Below are 24,467 nucleotides of genomic sequence, written 5' to 3'. Positions count from 1 at the left end.
TTTTGGTCTAAATTCAAATTCCCACATTAAGCAGATGCATAAATACTCTCCTTACATTTCCAAAAGGTTTATTGTAATGTGGAAAAATGCTGCTTGGTCTGAAAGTTATTCTGTTCCTAGCTTTACATCTCTTGCCTGGAATGAAAAGCTCAATGGTAAATTTGAATAACAATGGATATGATGGCATTGTCATTGCAATTAACCCCAATGTAACAGAGGATGAAAAACTCATTCAAAACATAAAGGTAAGAAAGAAAATTTTGCTATCACCTTATTTTTATTTCAATAAGTATTTTCAATTCATGTTGCCTAGGCACATTACACATACTCACACAGAGTTATAACTTTCCAAAATTGCTTTGACAATATTCATCATTTATATAATATGCACCTAAATTGTCAAGATTAATATCTGCTTAGTTTAAGTATGATTTATGATATATTAATAGTACTAGTCATTCCCCTAATGAATTATTAAAAGGCCAAACTACTAATATTTTTTCAATTTGTTAAGCTAACAGAAAGACCTTAGAGCTACTGGAGAATTATTGTCAAATTTTATCCTTATAAAGTTAATTTTATAATGTTTAAATATCTAACCAATACTGAAGCTCTAGAGGTTCATTATCTTATACATTTTTTCAGTTGTTCAACTCTGAAATATTCAAAACTCTTTTGTATTTGATCTTAAAGAATATATGTATTTTTTCAGCTGATTTACTCTAATTTTATTTGGGTTAGAATAAAAAAAACTTCATGTATAGAACTTTAATATATATTACCTTCTTTGATCCTCCCAATACCCCTATGAGATGGTCAAGAACAGAGATTACCCTTGTTGTATAAATGAGAGAAATTAAGTGATTTGTAAAGTCATACAATAAATGGCAAAACTGGGACTTGAAGCCAATGAGATATATATATTTTTATTTTCATTATTGCTTGATAAAACATTGCCTTTCATGAATATATTCCATATGAAAAGACAACTCAAATCTAGCAAAATGCTTTTTTAATCAACAAGCATAAAATCTACAAAACTTTAAACTCCCAACCCAATTATAAGCACCTCTAGATGATTAAATAATCAACTTGCCACAGGCTCCCAGTCTTAATCACCTTTATACCTTTTTTTTCCCCATTTAAAAAAATTTATTTCCAATTACAATTGATGTTCAGTATTATTTTATATTAGTTTCAGGTGTATAGCATAGTGGGTTGACATTTACATAATTTATGAAGTGAATTCCCCCGAGTAGTCTAGTATCCACCTGGCACTATACATAGTTATTGCAGTATTATTGACTATATTCCTTTTGCTTTACAACATGACTCTTTTGTAACTGCCAATTTGTACCTCTTAATTCCTTCACCTTTTCCACCCATCTGCCCAACCTCCTCCCATCCAGCAACTATCAGTTTGTTCTCTATGAGTCTGTTTCTGTTTTGTTTGTTCATATGTTTTCTTTAGATTCCACCTATACGTGAGACCATATTGTCATTTGTCTTATTTGACCTATTTCACTTAGCATAATACCTTCCAGGTCCTTCCATGTTTTGTTTTGTTTTGTTTTTAATTTTTTTATTGTTAGTTTCAGGTGTACAGAACAATGCAATACTTATCCTTTTCACCCTCACAAATAACCCACCTCCCCCATCTACTGCCCTCCCACCCCCGATATCATGCTTATCTATTACAATTCCATTGATTCCATTCCCACCTTTATACCTTGCCCAGCACCCTCACTCCCCTCTAACCCATAAGGATGAATGCAGGTTAGGATAAAAAATAGAGCTGATTTTTGAGCACATGAAAATGAGGAGTTTACACACTGGAGAGATGGTAAACTTTAACCTATTTTTCAGTTTTTTTTTTAGTCTTTTATTTTTTTTTTTTAGTCAGTTTATTTAGTCTTTGCCAAAACATTTGGGTACAGGGAGCTTAGATTTGCTAGTTCTTGTTTATATGCTCATTTAATTGTGAAATTGTTACCACACTTATTTTAAATTTTCTCAGGAAATGGTAACTGAAGCTTCTGTTTACCTGTTTCATGCCACCAAACGAAGGGTTTATTTCAGGACTGTAAACATTTTAATTCCAATGACCTGGAAGTCAAAATCTGAGTACTTAATGCCAAAACAAGAATCATATGACCAGGTAGGGTATTTTATCTAGCTCTTAAACTGCTTCTTTCTTCCTGTGCTTTATAAAACGTAATACTCATAATACTTTAGTAATTACTAATCACTACCTTGGTAATTAAATTAGTAATATTACTTGCCTTAATTTAGATGAAAATTTCCTTACTAATATTGCTCCTGAGATCTGTTTTGGTTTGTTTGTTCTGCTTTAGGCAGATGTTATAGTTGCTAATCCTTACCTAAAATATGGAGATGATCCCTATACACTTCAGTATGGACAATGTGGAGAAAAAGGACAATATATACATTTTACTCCAAACTTCTTGTTGTCTAATAATTTGCCTATTTATGGGTCCCGAGGTAAGGATATCTATTTTATGCTCCTATTTTTATTTCCACTGGAAACAAATATAACACTGTGATTAATGGTATTTTTTAAAAGATTTTTGAAAGAGGAAAATAGGTATTAATTAATACCTTTGTTTGGAAACATACTAGTTATTTCTTTCCCAGGTGTGTTTAATAATAAAACTAGTCATTTTTTATGCTAATCAATTTCAATTTTTTTGGCTTAGTGAATGGTGTCAGTTTCTAGAGCTCCTTAACACAATTAGGTTGGGAATATTCAGCAGGGAGACTTAAAAAATAAAACTAAATTAAAATACTGTAAATATAAATTTGTAAGTGGCGATATTTTCTCACAGGCAGAGTATTTGTCCATGAGTGGGCCCATCTCCGATGGGGAGTATTCGATGAATATAATGAGGATCGGCCATTCTATATTTCCAGCAAGAACACTGTTGAAGCAACAAGGTATCATTGTGCTGAAAAATCTATTTAAAATTTTTTTCACCTATAACTTTGTAATTTTCTATACTAGGCAAACAAAGGCTATCTCAGTGGTTGAATGCTCATACAGTTAATTGGAATATCCAACCTATCCCACTATGTATGTGTTCAACTACTTCTGAGAATTCCATCTTGAAATCAAGATCAATCAGGAATTGGGAATCATTTCAGTATTCATGGGGATTGTACTAAAATATGTTATCGTCAGAAGAAAAAGGAAAAAGCTATAACCTAAACCTTAAGATATCTAAGAATTGGTGTTCAAGTTCCTACCCAATCTTTTATTCCATTGGATTCATAATTTTTAAGATGAAATCTGTTTCATCAAAATCAATTAAACTACTAGAGCTTCATGTTAAATATATTTTACTTTTCATTTAGCCTTGAAATTAAACAAAAAAAAGTACTTTTCATAAGGATATGTAAGGAAATGGATTTTTTTTAAGAAATATAATTCTGGGTTGATTAAAACAGGTCCTATTTGTGAATAGATGACATTAAAAGTTAAAATATCAAGCACATGGAGTATTTAAAGAGTATTAAAGAACAACAGAAATCAGTGTAAGAGAAAATAAGCCTTTGGAATAAAAAAACATTAGAGGAAAGAGGTGTGATAGAAAAAAATGTCTCTCCCCATCTCCTTTATGTTGCTTGCTTTATCTCTACTGAGCTGCCTCAAGTCTCCTAGACTGGGCTCTCAATCCGGGATACTCATTGCTCTCACGTCATCCCATGCAACTCCTCCCAGCACTACCTCCCTTATCCAAACAATATTGTTCCTCCTTCAAAGACTCAGTTTAAATGTTTCTCCCCTAAGTGTCTTTCCTCTCCCTTCATTTGGGGTTAGGTATCCTTGAAAGTGTGCATAATGCAATATGCACGGGCTTCTCTCACACTGGATAATAATTCTCTATGTACTTTCTTTTCTCCAAGAGATTTTAAGATACTTCAGTACTGATTTTTTTTTTTAAATCCCCTAGCCTAGGGCCTGGCACATACTAAGTAAAGCTAAACAAAGAATGTATCAAACAACAAATTTTTAATAACTCAATGAAAAAACGAATGAGTTTTCTTATCAGTCATAAAAAGAGATATAAAAAAGTAGCTAAAATAACATTTGATGAGCTCCTACTATATGTCAGGCACTTTGTTTGAAGCAGTGTAAGTTTAACTTTCAGGCTTCTACTAGAGCTAACCCTTTTGGAAAATATGACTCACCATCCCCTTTAATCCTTGCAATATAAATAAATTTATTAAAGTGGATTAATGTTATGAAATTTAATATTAACACAGAATGGGATTAAATCCTACAGATAAACCAGAACTCTTCAGCATCTTTTACCCATACTCCACCCTCTATTCCTTGCCAGGTACTTGACATCTGTCTTACTTATAAAGACCGAATGATCTGAATGCACAAACATTTCCATGTAGGGTTTATTTCCATTTCTTACTTCACTCTAGCTCAGTGGTTTTCAAATGTAAATTGCAAAATGCTGTAAATACAAAACCACATATGGTTTTGTATGTATGGTATATATATATATATATATATATATATATATATATATATATATATATATATATATATACACACACACACACACACACACATATATATATATACACACATACACACACACAATGTATATATGTTTGTATATGTATACCATACACAGAAATTTAAGAGGTTTTTAAGCATAATGTTGACACTCCCGCCCCCTTCCCCAGCTAAGAACCAACTCCTCTGTGTCTCTTAACTAATTTAATCTTCACAACAGCCTTCTGAGTTAGGAGTTATCATCTTTAGCCCCACACAGCAAGGATAATAGATTTATTAATCACACTAGTGAGCAATAAATATTAATGAATATGAATTGACATCATTGTTCTTGTTGAAATCGATGCTTAAAAGGGCTAGGACATTGAGCCTACTTCTATCAAAATGTTTGTTTTGGTACATGATCAATGGCAATTATCACTGAGGGAAAGATTTTAGGATGTTAGTCTTTATTCATGATTTGTCTGGTCTTCATTATATAAATGTAATCTAATTCTTTTGTCATAGATGTTCAACTCGTATTACTGGGAAGAATATGGTTTTCCAATGCCAGGGAGGCAGTTGTATAACAAAGCCATGCAGACGTGACTCACAGACAGGGCTGTATAAAGCAAAATGTACATTCATCCCAGAAAAATCCCAGACTGCAAGGGAGTCCATAATGTTTATGCAAAGTCTTGATTCTGTAAGTACCTTCTTTTTTTCTACACTCACAAAGAAACTTGCTGGGGAAAAAAATGATTTGGGAAACTGGGTTTTCTGCTATGAAATTATGTATACCAATAGAAATGTGGGAAATTATTCATTAACTAACAGCCATTTTCTCCAACATGTGTCAGGGTATGTCTGGAAATATGCTGTCCTTTATATTATTAAACTGTTTCTTTCTTCAGAGGTAGAACTGTACCCACCCTTCTCATTGGTGTCACATAATTTCATATAACATCCCTTTCCTTATTTAACTAACTTCTGTAGATCTGTGTCTAGAACTACAACCTTAATTTTAATTCTCTCTTCTAACAGTCATACCACTTTTCCAAAGTAATTCATGCTGTAGCTTTAGAAAGTACCATTATCTTCACACTAAAGTATACCAAACTATTGCAAATGACATTGTGAAAACATATATGGTTCTGTCCCTATAGAACAGACTTAAGGAAGAAAGTTCACAAACACCCATCTGACCAAATAAAAAATAACACAATAATTCAAGTTCCAAAGCTAATGTTAGGACTGAAATATCTCGTTTAAGTGTATAAAACTCAGTAGATAAGCCTTGGAATCAGATAGATTTGATACCAAACCCAGTCTGTCATTTTCATCCCGTGTCACTCTGAGCAAACTGCTAAATCTGAGATTTAGTTGTCTCATATTTTAAATGGAATTATAATACTCATTTCACAGTGTCATTGTTGTTAGATTTATAAGCCAAAAAAAAGTAAAGTATGATCACAGTGCTTAGCACAAGGTGAGTAGAAAATAAACTTTAAATTTTTAATTTTTAAAATTTATACAATATTTGGATAATAGTCAATTGCCTCTTTCCCTGGATAAGTCCAATCTTAATTAATGCAAACATTATAATTACCTCATAAAAGTTTCTAAATATGTAAAAAAATATTTTAAAATATGAAATAGGTGAAAATCATAGAAAAAAAATCAAAGTAAAGTATACTACCTCTTGATAGTAAGACTAACCTATTGAAAGAAGCAAATTTTCATATACCAAATCACTAGCAACAGACACTTCAATAGGAGGATATTTTAAAGGCCTATTGTTTCCAATAAAATTTAAAATTGTTTTGAAGCCTAGGGCATTAATGATGAAGGACTTGAGCAAAAACAGAAACTTCATATTTTCTTCTAAAACTCTTACATGAACCCAATTAGATATTAATGTAGAAATTGTTTTCCAGCCTAATAAAGTTCTCTCCTGAAATATTTGAAACATGAGTCAAGAAAGCTCACTTTAACCTGATGAATCTGGATCAGCAAAGGCTAGCCAAAGAATTTAGCATCCAAATATATATATATATCTATATATATATATATATATAGATATATATACACACACACACATATATACATATATACACATATATACATATATACATGTATATATGTATATATATGGCGCCAAATAAATGTATACCCATTTTAAGAAAGAAAAACTGTATTAAAATTGTAATACTCAATATATACTGATAACAAAAGATGAATTCAAGTCACGTTTGACTTCTGCAATTACAAGAGGTAGTCGAAGTGGTGACCATCAGCATCCAGACACTTCTGATTACGGTGCTTGATCAACGTTGACCAAAGTTCCACTTGTATACATTTTTTTGGCACCCCTAGTATGTATATATGTCACATGACACAAGAGCATAATTGGAATATGTACTGTCTGTACCAAACTATAAATCCACAAACCATTTCACTATTAGGAGATAACTTGTGCTGCTTACCCAGGAGATAAATAATAATGCAGAATATCATGTAGCTGAAATACAGAAGGCAACTAATTATGTAAGATATGGCTCAGAGATAAATACTGTACTTTAACCATATAGCTTGTCCAGAATAACACTAGCTTCTAATTATTATAACATAGACTAAATATATTGTATATCATCTATACCCAGGGCATAAGATCAGACCTAGGAGAGCCATGATCTGAGATATTGAATGTTTAATTCCATGATTACCTTCCCTTAAACTTCATTATTCCCACTTCATGTCCAGCACTGTGTTAGGAGCTGGAAATACAGAAATAATTAAATATAACTGTTCTTCAAGAACTCAGTTTAGTGACAGAGGTAGAGGTACAAGAAAAATATATATGAGGGCTGTCCGAGTGGCACGTTGATTAAGAGCTGGCTTGGGATGCCAGAGGGCCCCGGTTCGGATCCCACATATGAGGACCAGTGACACTGCCCTCTACAGCTAAGATGCTGAACAACAGCTCAACCTGGGGCTGGGCTGCCGTGAGTCTCCGGCAACAGCGTAGGCTGCAGCCCCTGCTGCAGTGGGTTGCCATGGGCTACCGTGTGTGGCCAGCAGCCAGCGTGAGCGGCCAGCAGCCAGCGTGAGCGGCCAGCANCAGCCTCCAGAAGCCGGTGACTGATCTGCCTCGCCCGGGAAGAGCGCAATGATGGTGCCAACTTGGGCCAGTGAAGCAACGTCCTCCACAACTAGACTGAGAACAAAACGACAGCAACTTGTCTGTCCCCCTTCCCCCAATTCCCCAATAACAATCTTTAAAAAAAAAAAAAAAGAAAAATATATATGAATACAAAATAGGAAGAGATATAAACCAAATGCTATGAGAGTACAGCAAACATCTATAATTGGAGGTCAGAAAATGGTTTCTAAAGAGATGAGTTTTGAACTGGGATTTGAAAAAAATGAGTACGAATTTGCCAAAGCAGGAAGGGGAAGGATATTCTAGGCAAAGAAACAAGTTTTCAAAAGCACAGAATTGAAATAAACAGCAATGCCATGATGCATTACAACTATACAAGTTGAGCACTGCCCAAATTATTTCCTTCATGGTCACTAAAGACTGCAATATTTATTACAACAATTTTCAGGTAGATAGCAGTAAACAAACAAACACATGAGAAAGGGGCACCTTTTTCTAATTTGCACAAAATTTCCTGCGCTTTTTTCATTTGGCTTAGCAGTGACCCTTATGAAAGTTTCTAGCATACTCTTAAGGGCAAGAAAAAGTTCAGTGTCATACAAGCAAAGGATACATGGTGTGCAAGAAGCAAGAAATGAGATTGAAACAAGAAACTGGGACCTGCAAAGCTAAGGGGTTCAGATTTTATCTTATCAGCTTCAGATTAGGAATGCAATCATTTTATTTCTTTCAGGAAGATAATCCTACTAATTGTGAAGGACAAAATGGGGTGAGATAATTGGAGGGGAAGGGAGACCAATCAGAGGGCCACAGCAGGGGGCAAGAAGAGACCTGAAGGCCCTGTATAAAGGCAGTGGCAGTGGCAAAGGAAAGAGGGATCAGACTTGATAGGCATTTCATATCAGAAAGACTTGATTATGAATCACTGCTTTGATTGAAAGCTGTATTTTTTTCCCTCTGAGAAATGTAATCCAGAACCATATTAGAAGGAAAACAAACTCTTAAAACTTAAATAAAAGGGGTTCAAATTTAGTAATTTAGTTCTAAATCTGAGCTTACATCTAGACTTTGTATTGTGAAAACATTTCAAAAAATGAAATGACACTTAGAAAAGTATTACTTATAAGTTGAAGTTCACTGCAAGATGAATTCCTTTCTGAATGCTGCACTAGTTTATGGGAGCATTTTTCCAAGTTACTAAGTTTTCAGAATGTCTAGGAGTTTCACAGATTCTATAGTAATGAAATGTCATTTGACAAAATTACTGAATAAAACTCACCATTTGCAACTGAAAGAGGAGCAATCACATTTCCTCGGTTTTTTTCCTTACATTTTCATTACTTTTTCAGGAGTATTATTTTATTTATGTCAGAGTTCATCAGAGCCAATAACAATCCTGGTTAGTAGAATATTTGTTCTCAAGTTTTTCTATCAACTATAAAGACAGAAAATACTTAGGCAATTAAAGAAGGCCATTTTTTTATCCCACTTTTAGGGGACAGCTAGAAATTAATTCAAACTCTGTCCATTTTTCCATTAAACTTAATTCAACTCTTGAGTCTCCCAAGAGTCTAGAAGGGAAAGTAAGAAGTTAGCTTAAGCAGTTGGGCCAGCCACCACCACCCCACACTGATAGCATCTACCTATGCCTAAAAGAATCACTAAAACACTTTCCCATGCATATCGATGGTTTTACCTTGCTTCCTCTCTACTCAAGTATGCAAAATGGATGTCAGAATGAAATAATTTTTAATTATCAGGATTTAAAATCTGTGGAATATGTATATGGCAGCCAGCTGCATAGTTGGAAAGGAAGGTAATGCCTCGCCAGTCACGATAATATCGTCTTCTAATTGATTTTTTTCCAGGTGACTGAATTTTGCACAGCAAAAACACACAATACAGAAGCTCCAAACCTACAAAACAAAATGTGCAATCGCAGAAGTACGTGGGATGTAATCATGGCCTCTGATGATTTTCAGAATGCATCTCCCATGACAGGAAGAAATCTACCACCTCTTCCTACATTTTCATTGCTCAAGGCCAAACAGCGAGTAGTCTGTTTGGTACTTGATAAATCTGGAAGCATGAATTCAGTAAGACATTGATTTGTTAGCTCTCTTAAATTAAGTCCTTAAGCTAATAGAAATATAATCGAATCTTAGATTTAGATCTACTAAGCTAACTAAAATATATATTTATTATTCTAATAAAGTTTAGTACAGTCATTTTACATGGACAACTACTAAAACATAATATATTAAAATAAAAAATAATTGTTATATTAAGGTTCTTGCATTATGGATAATGTGGTTTTTTTTTAATTTTTAGTTCTAACAAACTAGAAATAATATAACTAAAGAAAGAATGAAAATCCACAATTCCACCATTGAGTATATGTCATTCCAGCCTTTTTTCTGTTTATGTATTAGTTAATTTTTTTCAAAATGTGATTATATTTTATATGATGTTTTATAATATGATTTTTTTTTACTTACTATACCTTAAACACTCCCCCTGGAAAAAATGATTCCATGCCACAATTTTTAATGGTTATATCATATGCACTTACCATTATTTAGTCAAATAACCTCTTGTTAATGGACATTTTGGAGATTTTCAACTTATTATTAAAAACTGTATTGCCATGAAAATTTTTGTATGCATTTTAAAAATATTTCCTTAGCAGAAATGCCTGAATATAAAATTGTTAAATAAAAAGGTATAGATTTTTAAGGCCTTTCCAAGAACGTGATTTTTTAAAATTTTTCTTTAATATTACTTTTTTTAATTGATTTTTTAATTTTTTAAACTTCTTTAACGTTTTAAATTTTTCTTTAATATTACTTCTTTTTAATAAAATAAAGGGGTTAAATTCTAAACTACTATATCATTTGTTATCATGCTCTCTGGCCCATAAGCTATTTTGTCTTTCACCAATCTGTCAAGATCTGAGGAGACTCAGGAATTGTTCAGACACCTTTTTCTTACAGGAATTTCGTCTCTTACGGATGAATCAAGCAGCAGAAGTATACTTGATTCAAATTATTGAAAAGGGATCATTAGTTGGGATGGTCACATTTGAAAGTTCGGCTACAATCCAAAATAATCTTATAGAATTAACTGATGAGAATACTTACCAAAATATCACTGCAAATCTGCCTCAAGTAGCTGGTGGTGGAACATCAATATGCAGTGGACTCAAAGCAGGATTCCAGGTAAAATAAAAAATGCTTTTCTAAATATCATTTGCCATTTACCATTGCTTTTAATTTTGTCCAGCCATCTTTGAACAGGGGTCATGAGCTTATAGGTCCTTCATTTAAATAATTTTTTTTTAAAGACTCTGCTACTGTGTTGTTTGTTTAGAGCTGGAGCCTCTCTGTGTTGCATGGGGAGTGGTTAAGGGAAGAAAAATCCAGTGTGTACATAGCAATCATCTTGATTTTATTAAGGAGTTCTCTCTTTCTTTATCACTCCCACAGTCTGAATTTTTATGAGCAAAAAATAATGCTATTGAGGGGATGGTGGAAAAAGAAAATTGGTAATATTTCTGTATTATGGATAAAGAAAACCTCAGTTCATCAAGTTACGTTAACGTTTAACAATCACAAAAATAGAGGCAGTTCCTCAAGCAATATAGGACCAAACCCAAGACACATAGGAAGTGTAATGAAATAAAAATTGTGAAATCAAAAATTGGGAGAAAATTCTGAGCACTAAATGAAACTGCCGCTGGCACTCATTTGAATTTCTTCTAAATCTAAAGTTAGCCTATATTTAATCTTATTTATTGTCAATATTTAAGTCACAAAAATAGAAAACTGCTTTCCTTCACTGGTCCTTTCATTGCCCCAACTAAACTGTAGAGATTGTTACTCTTAACCAGACCACTAATTAATAACACCTCTTATCTTTCTTCATGGTGTCTATTTTTTGTAAATCATATTGGTTTAAGAAGGTATGAGCCTGGGCCGGCCGAGTGGCATGATGGTTAAGAACTGGCTTGGGACGCCAGAGGGCCCCGGTTCGGATCCCACATATGAGGGACAGTGACACTGCTCTCTACAGCTAAGATGCTGAACAACAGCTCAACCTGGAGCTGGGCTGCCGTGAGTCGTGAGTCACTGGTGATGGCATAGGCTGCAGCCCCTGTGGCAGTGGGTTGCCATGGGCTACTGTGTGTAGCCTGCAGCCAGCGTGAGCGGCCCTCAAGCCACTGTGAGCGGCCATCCAGAAGCCAGCGACTGATCTGCCTCGGCCGGGAAGAGCGCAGTGATGGTGCCAACTTGGGCCAGTGAAGCAACGTCCTCCACAACTAGACTGAGAACAAAAGGACAGCAACTTGTCTGTTCCCCTTCCCCCAATTCCCCAGCGCTGTTCCCATCCCCCAATTCCCCAATAAAAATCTTAAAAAAAAAAAAAAAAGACGGTATGCAGGCTCTGGATTGAGACAAACCTGAGATTCTGGATTAATTATTTATAAGCTAAATAACCTTGGGTAAGTTACTCAACTCAGAAAGTCTCAGTTTCCTCAACCAAGGAAATGTGGGAAATAACAGTACCTACCTCATTTAGTTGTGAGAATTAGGTAAAATTAGTAAGTGCTCAAGAAAGGATTGCTATTATTATAATCATAATTCTTATTATGTATACATGTCTATTCACTTCTAAAATATGACAGTACTGTATATTGGGAATGTGTCATAATATTTGTACATATTGATTCACACATGTTTTTCTTCACATATTTTGATATATATCTTGTATTTTGACCACAGAGTCTATTGCTGAATAGATTCCGTCAAATCACAAAGCTATAAAAACCTCTTTTTACATAATGAAACCATATCAACATATAAGCATTTTGCTTACATAATCATAAGAGTAATAGCTAAAATTCATTGAGCATATAGTACCTTATTGTCTGTTAGATATTTTACATGTATGATCTTATTTTATCCTTACCATTACTTTTTCAGTCAGGTACTACTATGCCCATTTTCCACAGAAGGAAACTGAGGTTCAAGGTATTAAATGTATTTCTCAAGATCATAGAGTCAGTAATTGGCAAATCTAGGATTTAAAACCTGGTCTTTCTTACTCCAAAGTCCAAACATTTAACCACTACACTAAGCTATTTATAGAACTCTATTATGTAAGAAAGAGAGACTAACTTAACACTAGCTTTTCTATTCAGCAAATGGCAGAGCTGGGATTTACTCTCAATTTGTCTTACTAAAGGTCTTAGCCAATACCCTTGATAAAAGTCAGAAAAAAACAACCCTAAAATGTAATACTTCATAAATTTATGAACTTCCTCCTTCATGGTAGATCAATGTTTTTTTTCCAGGAAATCATGAGATTCTTCAATGATCAACTAAAATGTGTAAAAGGCACATGCCACATCACTTAACCTTGCACACCTGCCTTTAGTCATGATTTTATTGATGCCGTGTAGTCTGAAGCCTTCTAAAACTGCCTCAGTCATATACCTCCACCCCAAGTATCTCCTGGGATAATAATAACAGCTAAGATTAACTGAGTACTTACTATGTGCTCGGCATTGTTCTATTAATAAGTGGTTTATTCTTCCTCCCTTGGGTAGCGAGAGTATATTTGAAAGATTAGAACTGTTAACACCCTATCTTTGAAAGCCTACAAGACCACTGTACATTACATTCAATTCCATGGCAACTCAGCCTGAAATGGCAACGCAAAAAGTTTCCTTTTGCCTATTCTGATGCAGAGGCCTCAAGACCCCTCTAAGACTAGAGAACAGGTTTATTCTTGGTTTAAATTTATTTAGGTATGGTGTTCTATAATTAATAATCTGGTTTTTCACTATCAGGTGATTACCCAAAGTGGCCAGAGCACTTCTGGCTCTGAAATTGTATTACTAACAGATGGGGAAGATGATAAAATCAGTTCATGCTTTGCTGAGGTGAAACGAAGTGGGGCGATCATCCACACTATTGCTCTGGGACCTTCTGCTGCCAAAGAACTGGAGGCCCTTTCAAACATGACAGGTAAACCTTTGGAATATAGTTTGACTAGAAAGTATATTTCCAGTTTCTCCCATTCCAGAGGCTCTTTCCCTTAAACTACAAAACTAATCAAAAATTTTCTATCCTACAAATTAATCTTTGTCCTTTCCTTGTTCTTGGTCTTCAAATTAATATCTTTCCTCTCCACCCCACCCCAACCCGTCTCCATTTGTACCTATACTAGCTTCTTTTAACATTAGTCAAAATTTGCTGTCTCCATTCCTCACCACTTTCTACCAACACCACCAATTTGAAACTTCTTTCCAAATGGTTCCTAATCCTTTTTCAATTGTGATTCCAAAGTTCTGCCTCGGTATCTGTCCTGCTCAGTCCTACAGCAGAGATTCAGACAGCCTTATTTCACAAAGGAAGAAATGGAAACCTAGAGAGTACAAACAACTTGCCCATGGCTGTAGTTACAGTCCTTATTACTAACTCTTGCCCTCTGCAACCCATTGTTTTCCAATTCCTTATACCTAAGTAGCCTCTCTCTTCATTAATTCTTATATTATTTATTTTCTGCACTTAATTATTACTTTATTCTAAACTGTCATCCTCTATTTGTTTTTGGCATATCTTAGCCACAACTAGAAAGAAGCAGCTGGTTCAAAACATTGTCTGAAATTTCATTTTTACAATGTTAGTGATTAGATCAGCTTTATTAATGAGGCAGGCACTTGCATCTAATGACTGATTTAAAAAAAAACAATAATATTTGGCCAGTTCACTAAACTTTCTTCATTCTAACTTATTGTGAGTAAGGTTTTAGGTATTATAGGATATGTCTGGGACACTGATATACTAAAAGTAACAAAGGTTCTGGGAAATTCATGTTTTGTAAGTTTAAATTTTCATTTTAAAATATATTTTAAAGTATATTAATAAGATCCCAATAAAAATATGATTTTTCCATTTAAAATGAGTATTATAAAAGTAAATAAAATTCCATTTTAGGAGGACATCGTTTTTTTGCCCATAAAGACATAAATGGCCTTATTGATGCTTTCAGTAGAGTTTCATCTAGAAGTGGCAACATCACTCAGCAGGCTATTCAGGTCAGTATCTCAGAAAAATGTCTTGCCTTTTCACATTTATAATAAATTTCTATAATCTTTATAGTAACTTCTTCCTCTAATACATAACTCTTTTGCCTGAAAATATATCAGGTATGCATAAGAAAAACATCCTTACTGAATTTGCTTTCCTGGGAAGCTTATAGCCACCTTTTCTCTTGATATAATTATAAATGCTTTTTATTTTCAAAATTTTTCAAAACAATTAAAATAAAATTGAAATCTTAAAAATAAGTTTAGAATTATTGTGAACTGACCAAAGTCTGAAATTTTATTAACTATAATAATAAATTAATTTTATGTGTTTGATGTTTTTATTCATGTAACAGTTGGAAAGTAAAGCCTTGAATATTACAGGAGGGAAATGGATAATTGGTACAGTGCCTGTGGATAGTACAGTTGGAGATGACACTTTCTTTGTTGTCACTTGGACAATACAAAAGCCAGAAATTCTTCTCCAAGATCCAAAAGGAAAGAAATATAAAACCTCAGATTTCAGAGAAGAGAAACTAAATATTCGGTCTGCCCGTCTTCAAATACCAGGTATTGCAGAGGTAATAATATTCTTTTATTTTCTCCAAGCTTTATCAATCAATTTTGAGAAAAAAAATGCAGATAACATCTTCTATTATACATTGTCAATATTAAAACAGTTACAGTTCACCTGTCAAAAAAAAAAGCCAAATAGAATAATTAGGGATTCATACCCCATACTTACTAGCTTATAAAATCGTGTGTTAAAAATCATTACTGTTATTACTCTGCTTAAATTTCTAAATAATTTTATATTCCAAACGGAGTAGGAAAATACTATAAAAGCTCTCAAATAGATATTTTTTTTATTTTCAGACAGGTACTTGGACTTACAGCCTTCACAATAATTATGAAAACTCTCAAATGCTGACAGTGACTGTGACCACTCGAGCAAGAAGTCCTACCACACTCCCAGTAATTGTAAATTCTCACATGAGTCAAAATACAGCACATTACCCTAGCCCAATGATTGTTTATGCACGAGTCAGTCAAGGGTTTTTGCCTGTTCTGGGAATCAATGTAACAGCCTTTATAGAAACCGAAGACGGACATCAAGTAATATTGGAGCTCAGGGACAATGGTGCAGGTAATAAGAATCTGCATCAACTTCCACTGAACTTAAAATTGTATTATAGTTACATGACTTAGAAGTCAATATTTCCCATGTATGCTAATGAATCATATTTTTAAATGAATTAAATTTTATTTTATTGTTTTTTAAATTTTTTACTCAGTTATCTTGAGTAGGCATAGATATACACATCTTTATCTTCTTTAAATTTTATTAACAACTTTACTTTTCCCATGGACTTTAAGAGCGGAATTTTTCTCTATTTTTATTAGTGCAGTATTTTCAATATGCTTTCTCCAGTTTAGTTATATTTTCTTTATTTTGTTAAGATTCCTTTATGAAATTATAATAGCTAATACTAATTGAATGCTTACCATGAATTGTTCTTTTACAAAATCAAGGGTTAGCAAGTGGCCAAGCCAGGCTTTGAACCTAAGCAGTCTGATTCCAAGGTTCATGTACTTAAAACACTGTGCTATATACTACCTACCAAAATGGTTGCTATCACTGGTATTCATTCACAGTTGGGATTGTCATTTTCACTCTGTTGGTTGGCTAATTATTACATTTTAATATTAAGGTGCTGATATTGTCAAGAATGATGGCATCTACTCAAGATATTTTACACATTACCATGGAAATGGTAGATACAGTTTAAAAGTACACGCCCAGGCAAGAAAAAGCACGGCTAGGCTAAGTTTAAGACAACAAAACAAAGCTCTGTATATACCAGGCTACATAGACAATGGTAAGTGGCCTTTAAAGTAGAAACTTGTCATTTGTATAGGTAAATTACATGTGTCAAGCATTGAAAATATAATGGAAAACCTAAGTATACAGTTATGAAGTCATCTGCATGTCTCAAAACCATATTTATATCAATGGACCTATCATTGGGCTATGCTTCCAACATGTTTTGTTTACATCCCCCTCAATTCATTTCATTTACATTGGAAAAAAATTTACTCAGCACCTCCTATGTGGCAAGCATTGTGCTAGATGCTTCAGCGATAAAGGTACATAAGACACCATCCTTGTCCTCAAAGAATTTACGGTCAAGTAGTAAAGAAAGCTGGATAAAAAAAACATTTCTAACATTGCATAATATCTCCTTATTAATTTTAAAAGGACACCAGGAAAACAAGCTTTCTTTCATTGAAAACTTATTTTTTATATGGCTGCTATCAATCAATATTAACCCTTAACAGCTGCAAGATGAGATTACAACAGCCCAGTGGCTCATTGGTTAGGAGTTGGCTTGGGACGCCAGCTCTGAGCAGCAGGGCCCCAGTTCGGATCCCACATGAAGGTCAGTGACACTGCGCCCTCTGCAGCTAAGATGGTTGAACAACAGCTCGACCTGGAGCTCAGCTGCTGTGAGTTGCTGGCAACAGCATAGGCTGCAGTGGGGTTGGCTGGCAGCTGGCCTGCGCTTTCGTGAGCAGCCGTGAGCGGCCGTCCAATGGCCAGTGAGTGACTGCCTCACCCGGGAAGAGCGCAATGATAATACCAACATGGGCCAGTAAAGCGACATCCTCCGCAACTAGACTGAAGAAGAAAAGGACAGCAACTTGTCTGTTCCCCTTCCCCGATTCCCCAATGCTGTTCCTCTCCCCTAATTCCCTAATAAACTCTTAAATAAATAAATAAATATATATATATATATATATATATATTATATGGCAATATTAAATGTTACTTTTTTTGTTAGATAAAATTATACTGAACCCACCCAGACCTGAAGTCAAAGATGACATGGCAGAAGCTGAAGTAGAAGACTTTAGCCGACTAACCTCTGGCGGGTCATTTACTGTCTCAGGAGCACCTCCTCCTGGTGATAATACTCATGTGTTCCCACCCAGTAAAATTACAGACCTCGAGGCTAAGTTTAAAGAAGATCATATTCAACTTTCATGGACTGCCCCTGGCAATGTCCTTGATGAAGGAAAAGGTAAGCATCATATTATATTATTAAATATTCTAAAAGAAATCCGTCCCATTGGCTTTCATTTGCTAAGAGTTTTCTAAACTCCTATTTATAATTAACGTGTGGAGAGTCTACTAAGGGCCATTACTCACCTATTTTTAAGATATGAAAACTGAAGTTCTAAGAGATTAACTGACCCAAATGATTTCTATATTTAATAACTTACAAGTCCAACACACTCTTGTCAGATTCTACTGTGCCAAACTGCCTCTCACAATATGAACCATCTTAGAAATTACTTTGAAAAGGCAGTTAATAGGTTTCTGTTGCATTCTTTTCTCCCTACCAGGGAATCTTTTTTCTAAGTATTTCTGTACTTGCACAATTTCGTTCAATCATTGGCCTTTTTGAATTTTCAAACACTAAGAAATAATCCCTACTCTCAACATTCAGTGGAGTGCAGAAGACCCTGTATGCAAGTAAATAGATAATTTTATAGACTATGATAGGAGATACACTGTTGTGAGTACAGAATAACATGGCAGCACATTTGAAGGCCACAAATTCCTGGCTGGGAGTTAAGAGCATAAGGTATATCTTAAAAGGCTTCCCAGAAAAGACTATTCTTGGCCTCAGTATTGAAGAATGAGAGAAGTTAGCCAAGTTAAGTGCTCATGTCATACAGAAAGAAAGTATCACACGCAGAGAAACTCAACTAGTTTGAGAGATTTGGCCATGGAGTTTGAATAAAGTTCAAGGCCAAAATATTTCATTCATTCAAACTTTCTAATAATAAATTGCTTTCATTCCAGAAAGTTTAAATTAATTTTATTTTTGCTTTAAATTTAACTGAATTTCATTAGTATTTATTGAGTGCCTACCACATTCTACTATTGTGATAGACTAGTAGATTCTTTTGAGATATAAAGCCAATCTTGCTATTTCTCCTTTTAAGGTGGAAAAATGAAAATGATATGCAATATCTATCTATACACTATCTCAGGGGTTGTCAGTGCTGAAAAGCCACATGTTCAGTATTCTTTCTTCTGTGGTACAATAAACCCCTCATTGTATACTCTCAATAGAAAAAATGCTTTTTGAAATTTCATTTCCTATATAGCATTTTTCAAAGCTATATTTCTTTTTATCATCATTATACAAGGAAAAGATCATTCTAAAGCCAAAGGAAACATAGAATACCCATGAAGAACTCTTTTCTACTTCAATGTTGAAAATCTTATCATAACAGTGTCTGAAATACATTATTTTTCTATGCTATGACCCATAAATATACAGAATAAAATAATAATAAGAAGAAGAAGGAGGAGGAGGAGGAGGAGGAGGAGGAGGAGGAGAAGAAGAAGAAGAAGAAGAAGAAGAAGAAGAAGAAGAAGAAGAAGAAGAAGAAGAAGAAGAAGAAGAAGAAGAAGAAGGAGAAGAAATTGCACTGGAAAAGCCACAAATAAAATTAACTGACCATATGTTTAGTTCTAAATTCAATTCTGTCAAGACCAACCCTTCAGTTCAAGATTGGGTCCATAATAAATGTCCCTCAGGCTGATTACAGAAACTAAAAGAAGGAAGAATTCATTATACATGGACACTGGGAGAGAAAGAACTTTACTGTGTTTTAACCACAAATGCCTAAAATAGGAGGGATCTAATCTTCTTCTTTCCTGTGACAAATAGAAAGAGGTTGTAGTTGCTATCAAATGTTGCCCTCGGGTATTGCAAAAGTAGGTAGAAGCAGTGTCTCAAAGAATAAATGAGTATCTACATAATCTCAAATGAAGTACTTAAATTCTCTGTGACCCAATACCCATACCTGTTAAATATCCAAATTAGGCTGAATGACCTAGAATTACTAAAATAATAGACGTAATTCTAATATTTTATGATTCTCTAATTCTGTCATTTGGGCATCAACTTAATAACTGTATTGTTGGCCAACAAGTAATTAAGAAGGTAAAATACATGCCCAAAACAGTACCACATACTCTAGTTGATACAACAGTAGTGTAAAACATAGTCTTTGCCTTCAAGAATAATATGATCGAATGAAAAATAAATTGAAACTCCAAAAAACAATCTGGAAAACAACAATTTGTGCAGTAAGAGTGCATGGAAGAGAGTCATCAGGGTGGATGAAATACATGAACAAGACTTTATGAAGCAATTGGGCCTGGAAAATAAGTACAATTTGCATAGATAGGGAGAAGAAGGCGCATTCCAGGGAGTCATGACAGGGAGAGAATAATATGATCATGGTCAAGAAAACAAAATTCCACAATAGAATAGCTGAATTAAAATAAGTGGGGGAGGAAGGGAGGGAGTGACAGATAGAGAGATAGATAAACAGATCCACCTGAATGCAACACAGAGTATATGATGAAGAATAGTACAGTGGATTGATAAGGCCTATTTATTGAAAAACTAGCATGTTAAGGCAAAGGTCTTGAATTTTTTGAAAGCCACTAAATTGAAGTATTAACCACATATTTATAACACCTTTAGTATTAATTTAAAAAATAAGGTCATCACTTCAAAAAAGACTGATGTTTTATGGTTTATGGCATTTTGGAATGTGAGAACATATTTTTATATTGATGGCTCTGGTAGATTTCTAAGGCCATTTTTGAATGAAACATTTATGTTAGCATCTTCCTTTCCTTTATTGATAAAATAACAGTTATAATAGCTAGTATTTCAAACATTAAGTCCCAGAAATTGTGCTAAACACTTTCCCTGCATTATTATATATAATCCTCACCACTAGAATCATAGGCATTCAATAAATACTTGTTGAAAGAATTGAATAACTGTTATCTCTATTTTACAGATAAGGAAATTGAAGGTAAAAAAGGTTAAATAAATTTTTCTTTGTTACACAGCTAGAACACAGTAGAATTAAGGTGCGAATCAAAGTCTGCCTACTTCCTGAGCACATTGTAATTAGTACACATTCCAGGCTCTCTGCCTCCTTTTGCTCTTTATCCTTATTCCTGTCTCCCACTCTATTTATCTTCTCCCTTACATTCTCCTCCGATTACTCCCTCTCTCAACTTAATGAGAAATAATACAGATGTGAGGTACTAAATGTCTTTATTGTTCTCAAAATTATTGTGTTCCTTGTTCTAAGTTAAAAGCGGATTCAGCTCTTATATTTCTCAAAAGAAATCTAGATCCTGTTTTTTAGTACAATATAATTTTGCATTAAATTTTTTGTGATTAGGTAACTAGATAGAAACTGTTCACATATTTGTTCTTAAAATAAAGAAGATGGAATAACTAGACAAAAACTACAACTGGGATTTCCATAACCAAAACCTAGGGTGCATTTCTGATACAGCCCAAAATGTAAGGCAGTGTGGTGGTTTTAATATACATGAAATCTATATTTGTTTTCCAGCCAAAAGCTACATTATAAGAATAAGTAAGCATTTCCTGAATCGCCAAGAAGATTTTGACAATGCTACTTTAGTGAATACTTCCAGTCTGATACCTAAGGGGGCTGGCTCAATAGAAAATTTTGAATTTAAACAAGAACTTTCTAAAATAGAAAATGGCACCAAATTCTACATTGCAATTCGAGCCATCAATGAAGCCAATCTCGTCTCAGAAATTTCTAACATTGCACAAGCAACCAAGTTAATTCTTCCACAGGAACCCAGTGTCCCTGCTCTGGGTACCAAGATTTCTGGAATCCGTTTGGCAATTTTGGGATTAGCTGTGATTTTATCTGTATTTTAAACTAGAAACTCTATTAGAACTAAAATTCAATCTTATATCTATTTGATAAACATTTGTTTAGAATTTAATCTACTGTACTCGTCTGTTATAAAACTCTTTGTAAGATAAAAGTGAATGTACACATAGTCACGGGATATGGAGTATAGTATAGGGAACAGGGTCAATGGAATTGTAATAGATATATATGACGTCAGAGGGGCAATAGATTGAGGAAGGGGAGTTATCACTTTGTGAGAGGTGAAATGTATAATTATTACATTGTTCTGTACACCTGAAACTAATAATTAAAAAATAAAATAAAATAAAGTGAATGTACAAAAGTAAATTTCCTAATTACTTGAGCTCATTAATACTAATTAGTTGCTAAATACATATCACAATGAGTATACCATTTCCTATCTTTGAAAATTTCATTTATTAACTCAATATAAAAAAAGATGCACATTTGTACTTGTAGGCTTTTTGTGTGTTGTACTTTTCTTTCTTTTTTTTATTGTACTTATAGGCTTTTAAAGAAACACTTTTAGACTCTTACTAATTCACTTTGTATATTAACAAAGTCAGAATTTATCAAAACCATTTGAAAAATATTTATGCATCTACAATAGAGATAACTTTATGGTAGAATTATATAGGTTTTATTCTTGATTATAAATGAATACTTCATGCTTAAATAAACTATAATAAAAAAGGACTATAAGGATAGTTTTTCAATGAGAAATGTTCTAAAGCACTAAGAGGGTCAAATTTATTTTTTATAATTGACTAAAAGTGATATACCAAAGTTGTGACTCTAGGCATGAAATGCCTATTAGGAAGAATGCTTTGGGCCGGCCGAGTGGCTCAGTTGGTAAGAGCATGAGCTCTGAAAAACAGGGCAGCCAGTTCAATTCCCAGATGGGCCAGTGACGCTGCACCTTCTACAGCTAAGATTGTGAACAACAGCTCGACCTGGAGCTGGCCTCCCATGAGTGGCTGGCGACAGCATAGGCTGCAGTGGGCTGCGTGGGCTGTCGTGCGCTACCATGAGTGTCCGTCAGCCAGCAAGAGCCACCGTGAGCAGTCTGGCTGTCCAATGGTCGGCAACCGACTGCCTCAGCAGGGAAGAGCACAATTATCATAATACCAACATGGGCCAGTGAAGCGACATCCTCCACAACTAGACTGAAGAACAAAAGGACAACAACTTGGCTGTTCCCCTTCCCCAATTCCCCAAAAAAGTCCTTAAAAAACAAAACAAAATGCTTTTTTATATGAATTGTGGAACATCACAATAAAGTCCTACTTATATTCTGAGACCATAATTAGGTCCTAAGAGTATCACCAAGATACTGCATCAGGGCAGGGCTTATTTTTAACTGCTGAATCCTCAGCATCTAGAATAGTCCTTGAAACCTAGTAGACAGTCAATAAGTATTTGCTAAGTTAATATTTTCATACCATCAAAGAAATCCAAACTTGACTCATTACGTTAAAAATATCTACAAAATATGATGTGCACATGGTATTATAAGGGCTTGATATAACAAAAACCAACTACTTAGTAACAGTGATCTCAAACAACAGAGAACATTTCAGGAAATTAATGTCAACAAAATTTGTAAACTACCTAATAAAATGTAAATTAAGCTATTAACATAACAATAATGTGATTTTTTTTTTTCTGAGAGAGACAGAGAATGACAGTTATATTAGAGGAAAACCCTTGTTTACAGGTAGGAAGATTTCAAAAACTCTGAATGTCTGACAGGAGGAAGCTACATGATGTACCTGGAAAAGTAAGAAAAAAAATCCTAAAACATTAGCAAACCAAATCCAGAAGAATATATAAAAAATAATAATATATTTTGAGCAAGTTGAATTTATCTAGAAATCCAAAGATGGTTTAATATTAGAAAATCAATGCAATTCTCCACATTAACAGATTAAAAAGAAAAATTATATTATCATCTCAATACATGCATAAAAGTATATTCTAATTCAACCATCATTTTTCATTAAAAATGAAACATTTAAAAACTTTATTCACCTCATATTATGAACCTTAATGTCCAAACCCTAATCATTTAAAAATAAAGAAAAGTGGCATTAAATCTTCAAGTAGGGATGAGAAATTAGACACCAGAGAAGATTTCTAAATTTCTAGAAAAATAAATTACTTAAGAGTCGGTAAATCACAAAATATATATGTATGTATTTGATTATGAAAGTCTCAAAGGGTCAAAAGATAACTTATTCTCATCTATATGGTCACTACACTGAGAAATGATTTACAAGAGCTTCAACAGTCACTGAGGAAAGTAAGATTCCTATGCAGTAAGAAAAAAAAGGAATAAAAGATATAATAATTGGAAAGAAAGATACAAAACTGTAATTATTTGCAGGCAACACAGAAAATCCAGTAGAATTGACAATTAAAACTAATAAGAGAGTGCTGCAAAGTTACCAGACACAAGATCAATTCATAAAAAATAAATAATGCCAGTCTGATATGTAAAGAGTTTGGAGGTCATCACTCCCATCCTCACAATAAGTAAAAAAGATGAATAACTAAAAGTCAACAATTCTTACATCCATCAGATAATTAAGTTCACACCACAACCTGCTGCCCCCCATAACTGGCAGGACAAGGCAAATACAGAGAATCCCAGATACCAGGAGCACAAGCCTGCCACTGAAGCCAGTACCAGTAGGAGCACAAGCTGTAGATGATGGATTGCCAGAGATTCAGGGTGGCTGAGTTTGAGAGTAAAAAACTCCAGGAACAAGAATAAGAATTATAGCAGACTTCTTTCCAGAAACCATGCAAGCAAGAACAGCATGGAGTGACACATTTAAAGTGTTGAAAGAAAAACCACCAACTCCTCTGGG

At 34.1% G+C, this 24,467-nt stretch overlaps 1 protein-coding gene across 1 annotated transcript; it reads left to right on the top strand.

Moving 5' to 3' along the window:
* LOC109391940 (epithelial chloride channel protein-like) lies at positions 1 to 21,793 on the top strand. Its single transcript, XM_019659915.1, has 14 exons — positions 1 to 245; positions 2,018 to 2,158; positions 2,355 to 2,502; positions 2,847 to 2,955; positions 5,060 to 5,237; positions 9,563 to 9,790; positions 10,688 to 10,912; positions 13,546 to 13,723; positions 14,696 to 14,796; positions 15,144 to 15,368; positions 15,664 to 15,934; positions 16,500 to 16,667; positions 17,631 to 17,870; positions 21,256 to 21,793. Exons 1-14 carry the CDS (start codon positions 87 to 89, stop codon positions 21,594 to 21,596), a joined length of 2,712 nt encoding a protein of 903 aa, XP_019515460.1. The 5' UTR covers positions 1 to 86; the 3' UTR covers positions 21,597 to 21,793.
* The last annotated feature ends 2,674 nt before the right edge of the window (positions 21,794 to 24,467 follow it).

The sequence above is a fragment of the Hipposideros armiger genome, unplaced genomic scaffold (genome assembly GCF_001890085.2).
Source record: "Hipposideros armiger isolate ML-2016 unplaced genomic scaffold, ASM189008v1 scaffold_307, whole genome shotgun sequence".
Lineage (NCBI taxonomy): Eukaryota > Metazoa > Chordata > Mammalia > Chiroptera > Hipposideridae > Hipposideros > Hipposideros armiger.
This window is presented reverse-complemented; position numbering and strand designations above follow the sequence as displayed.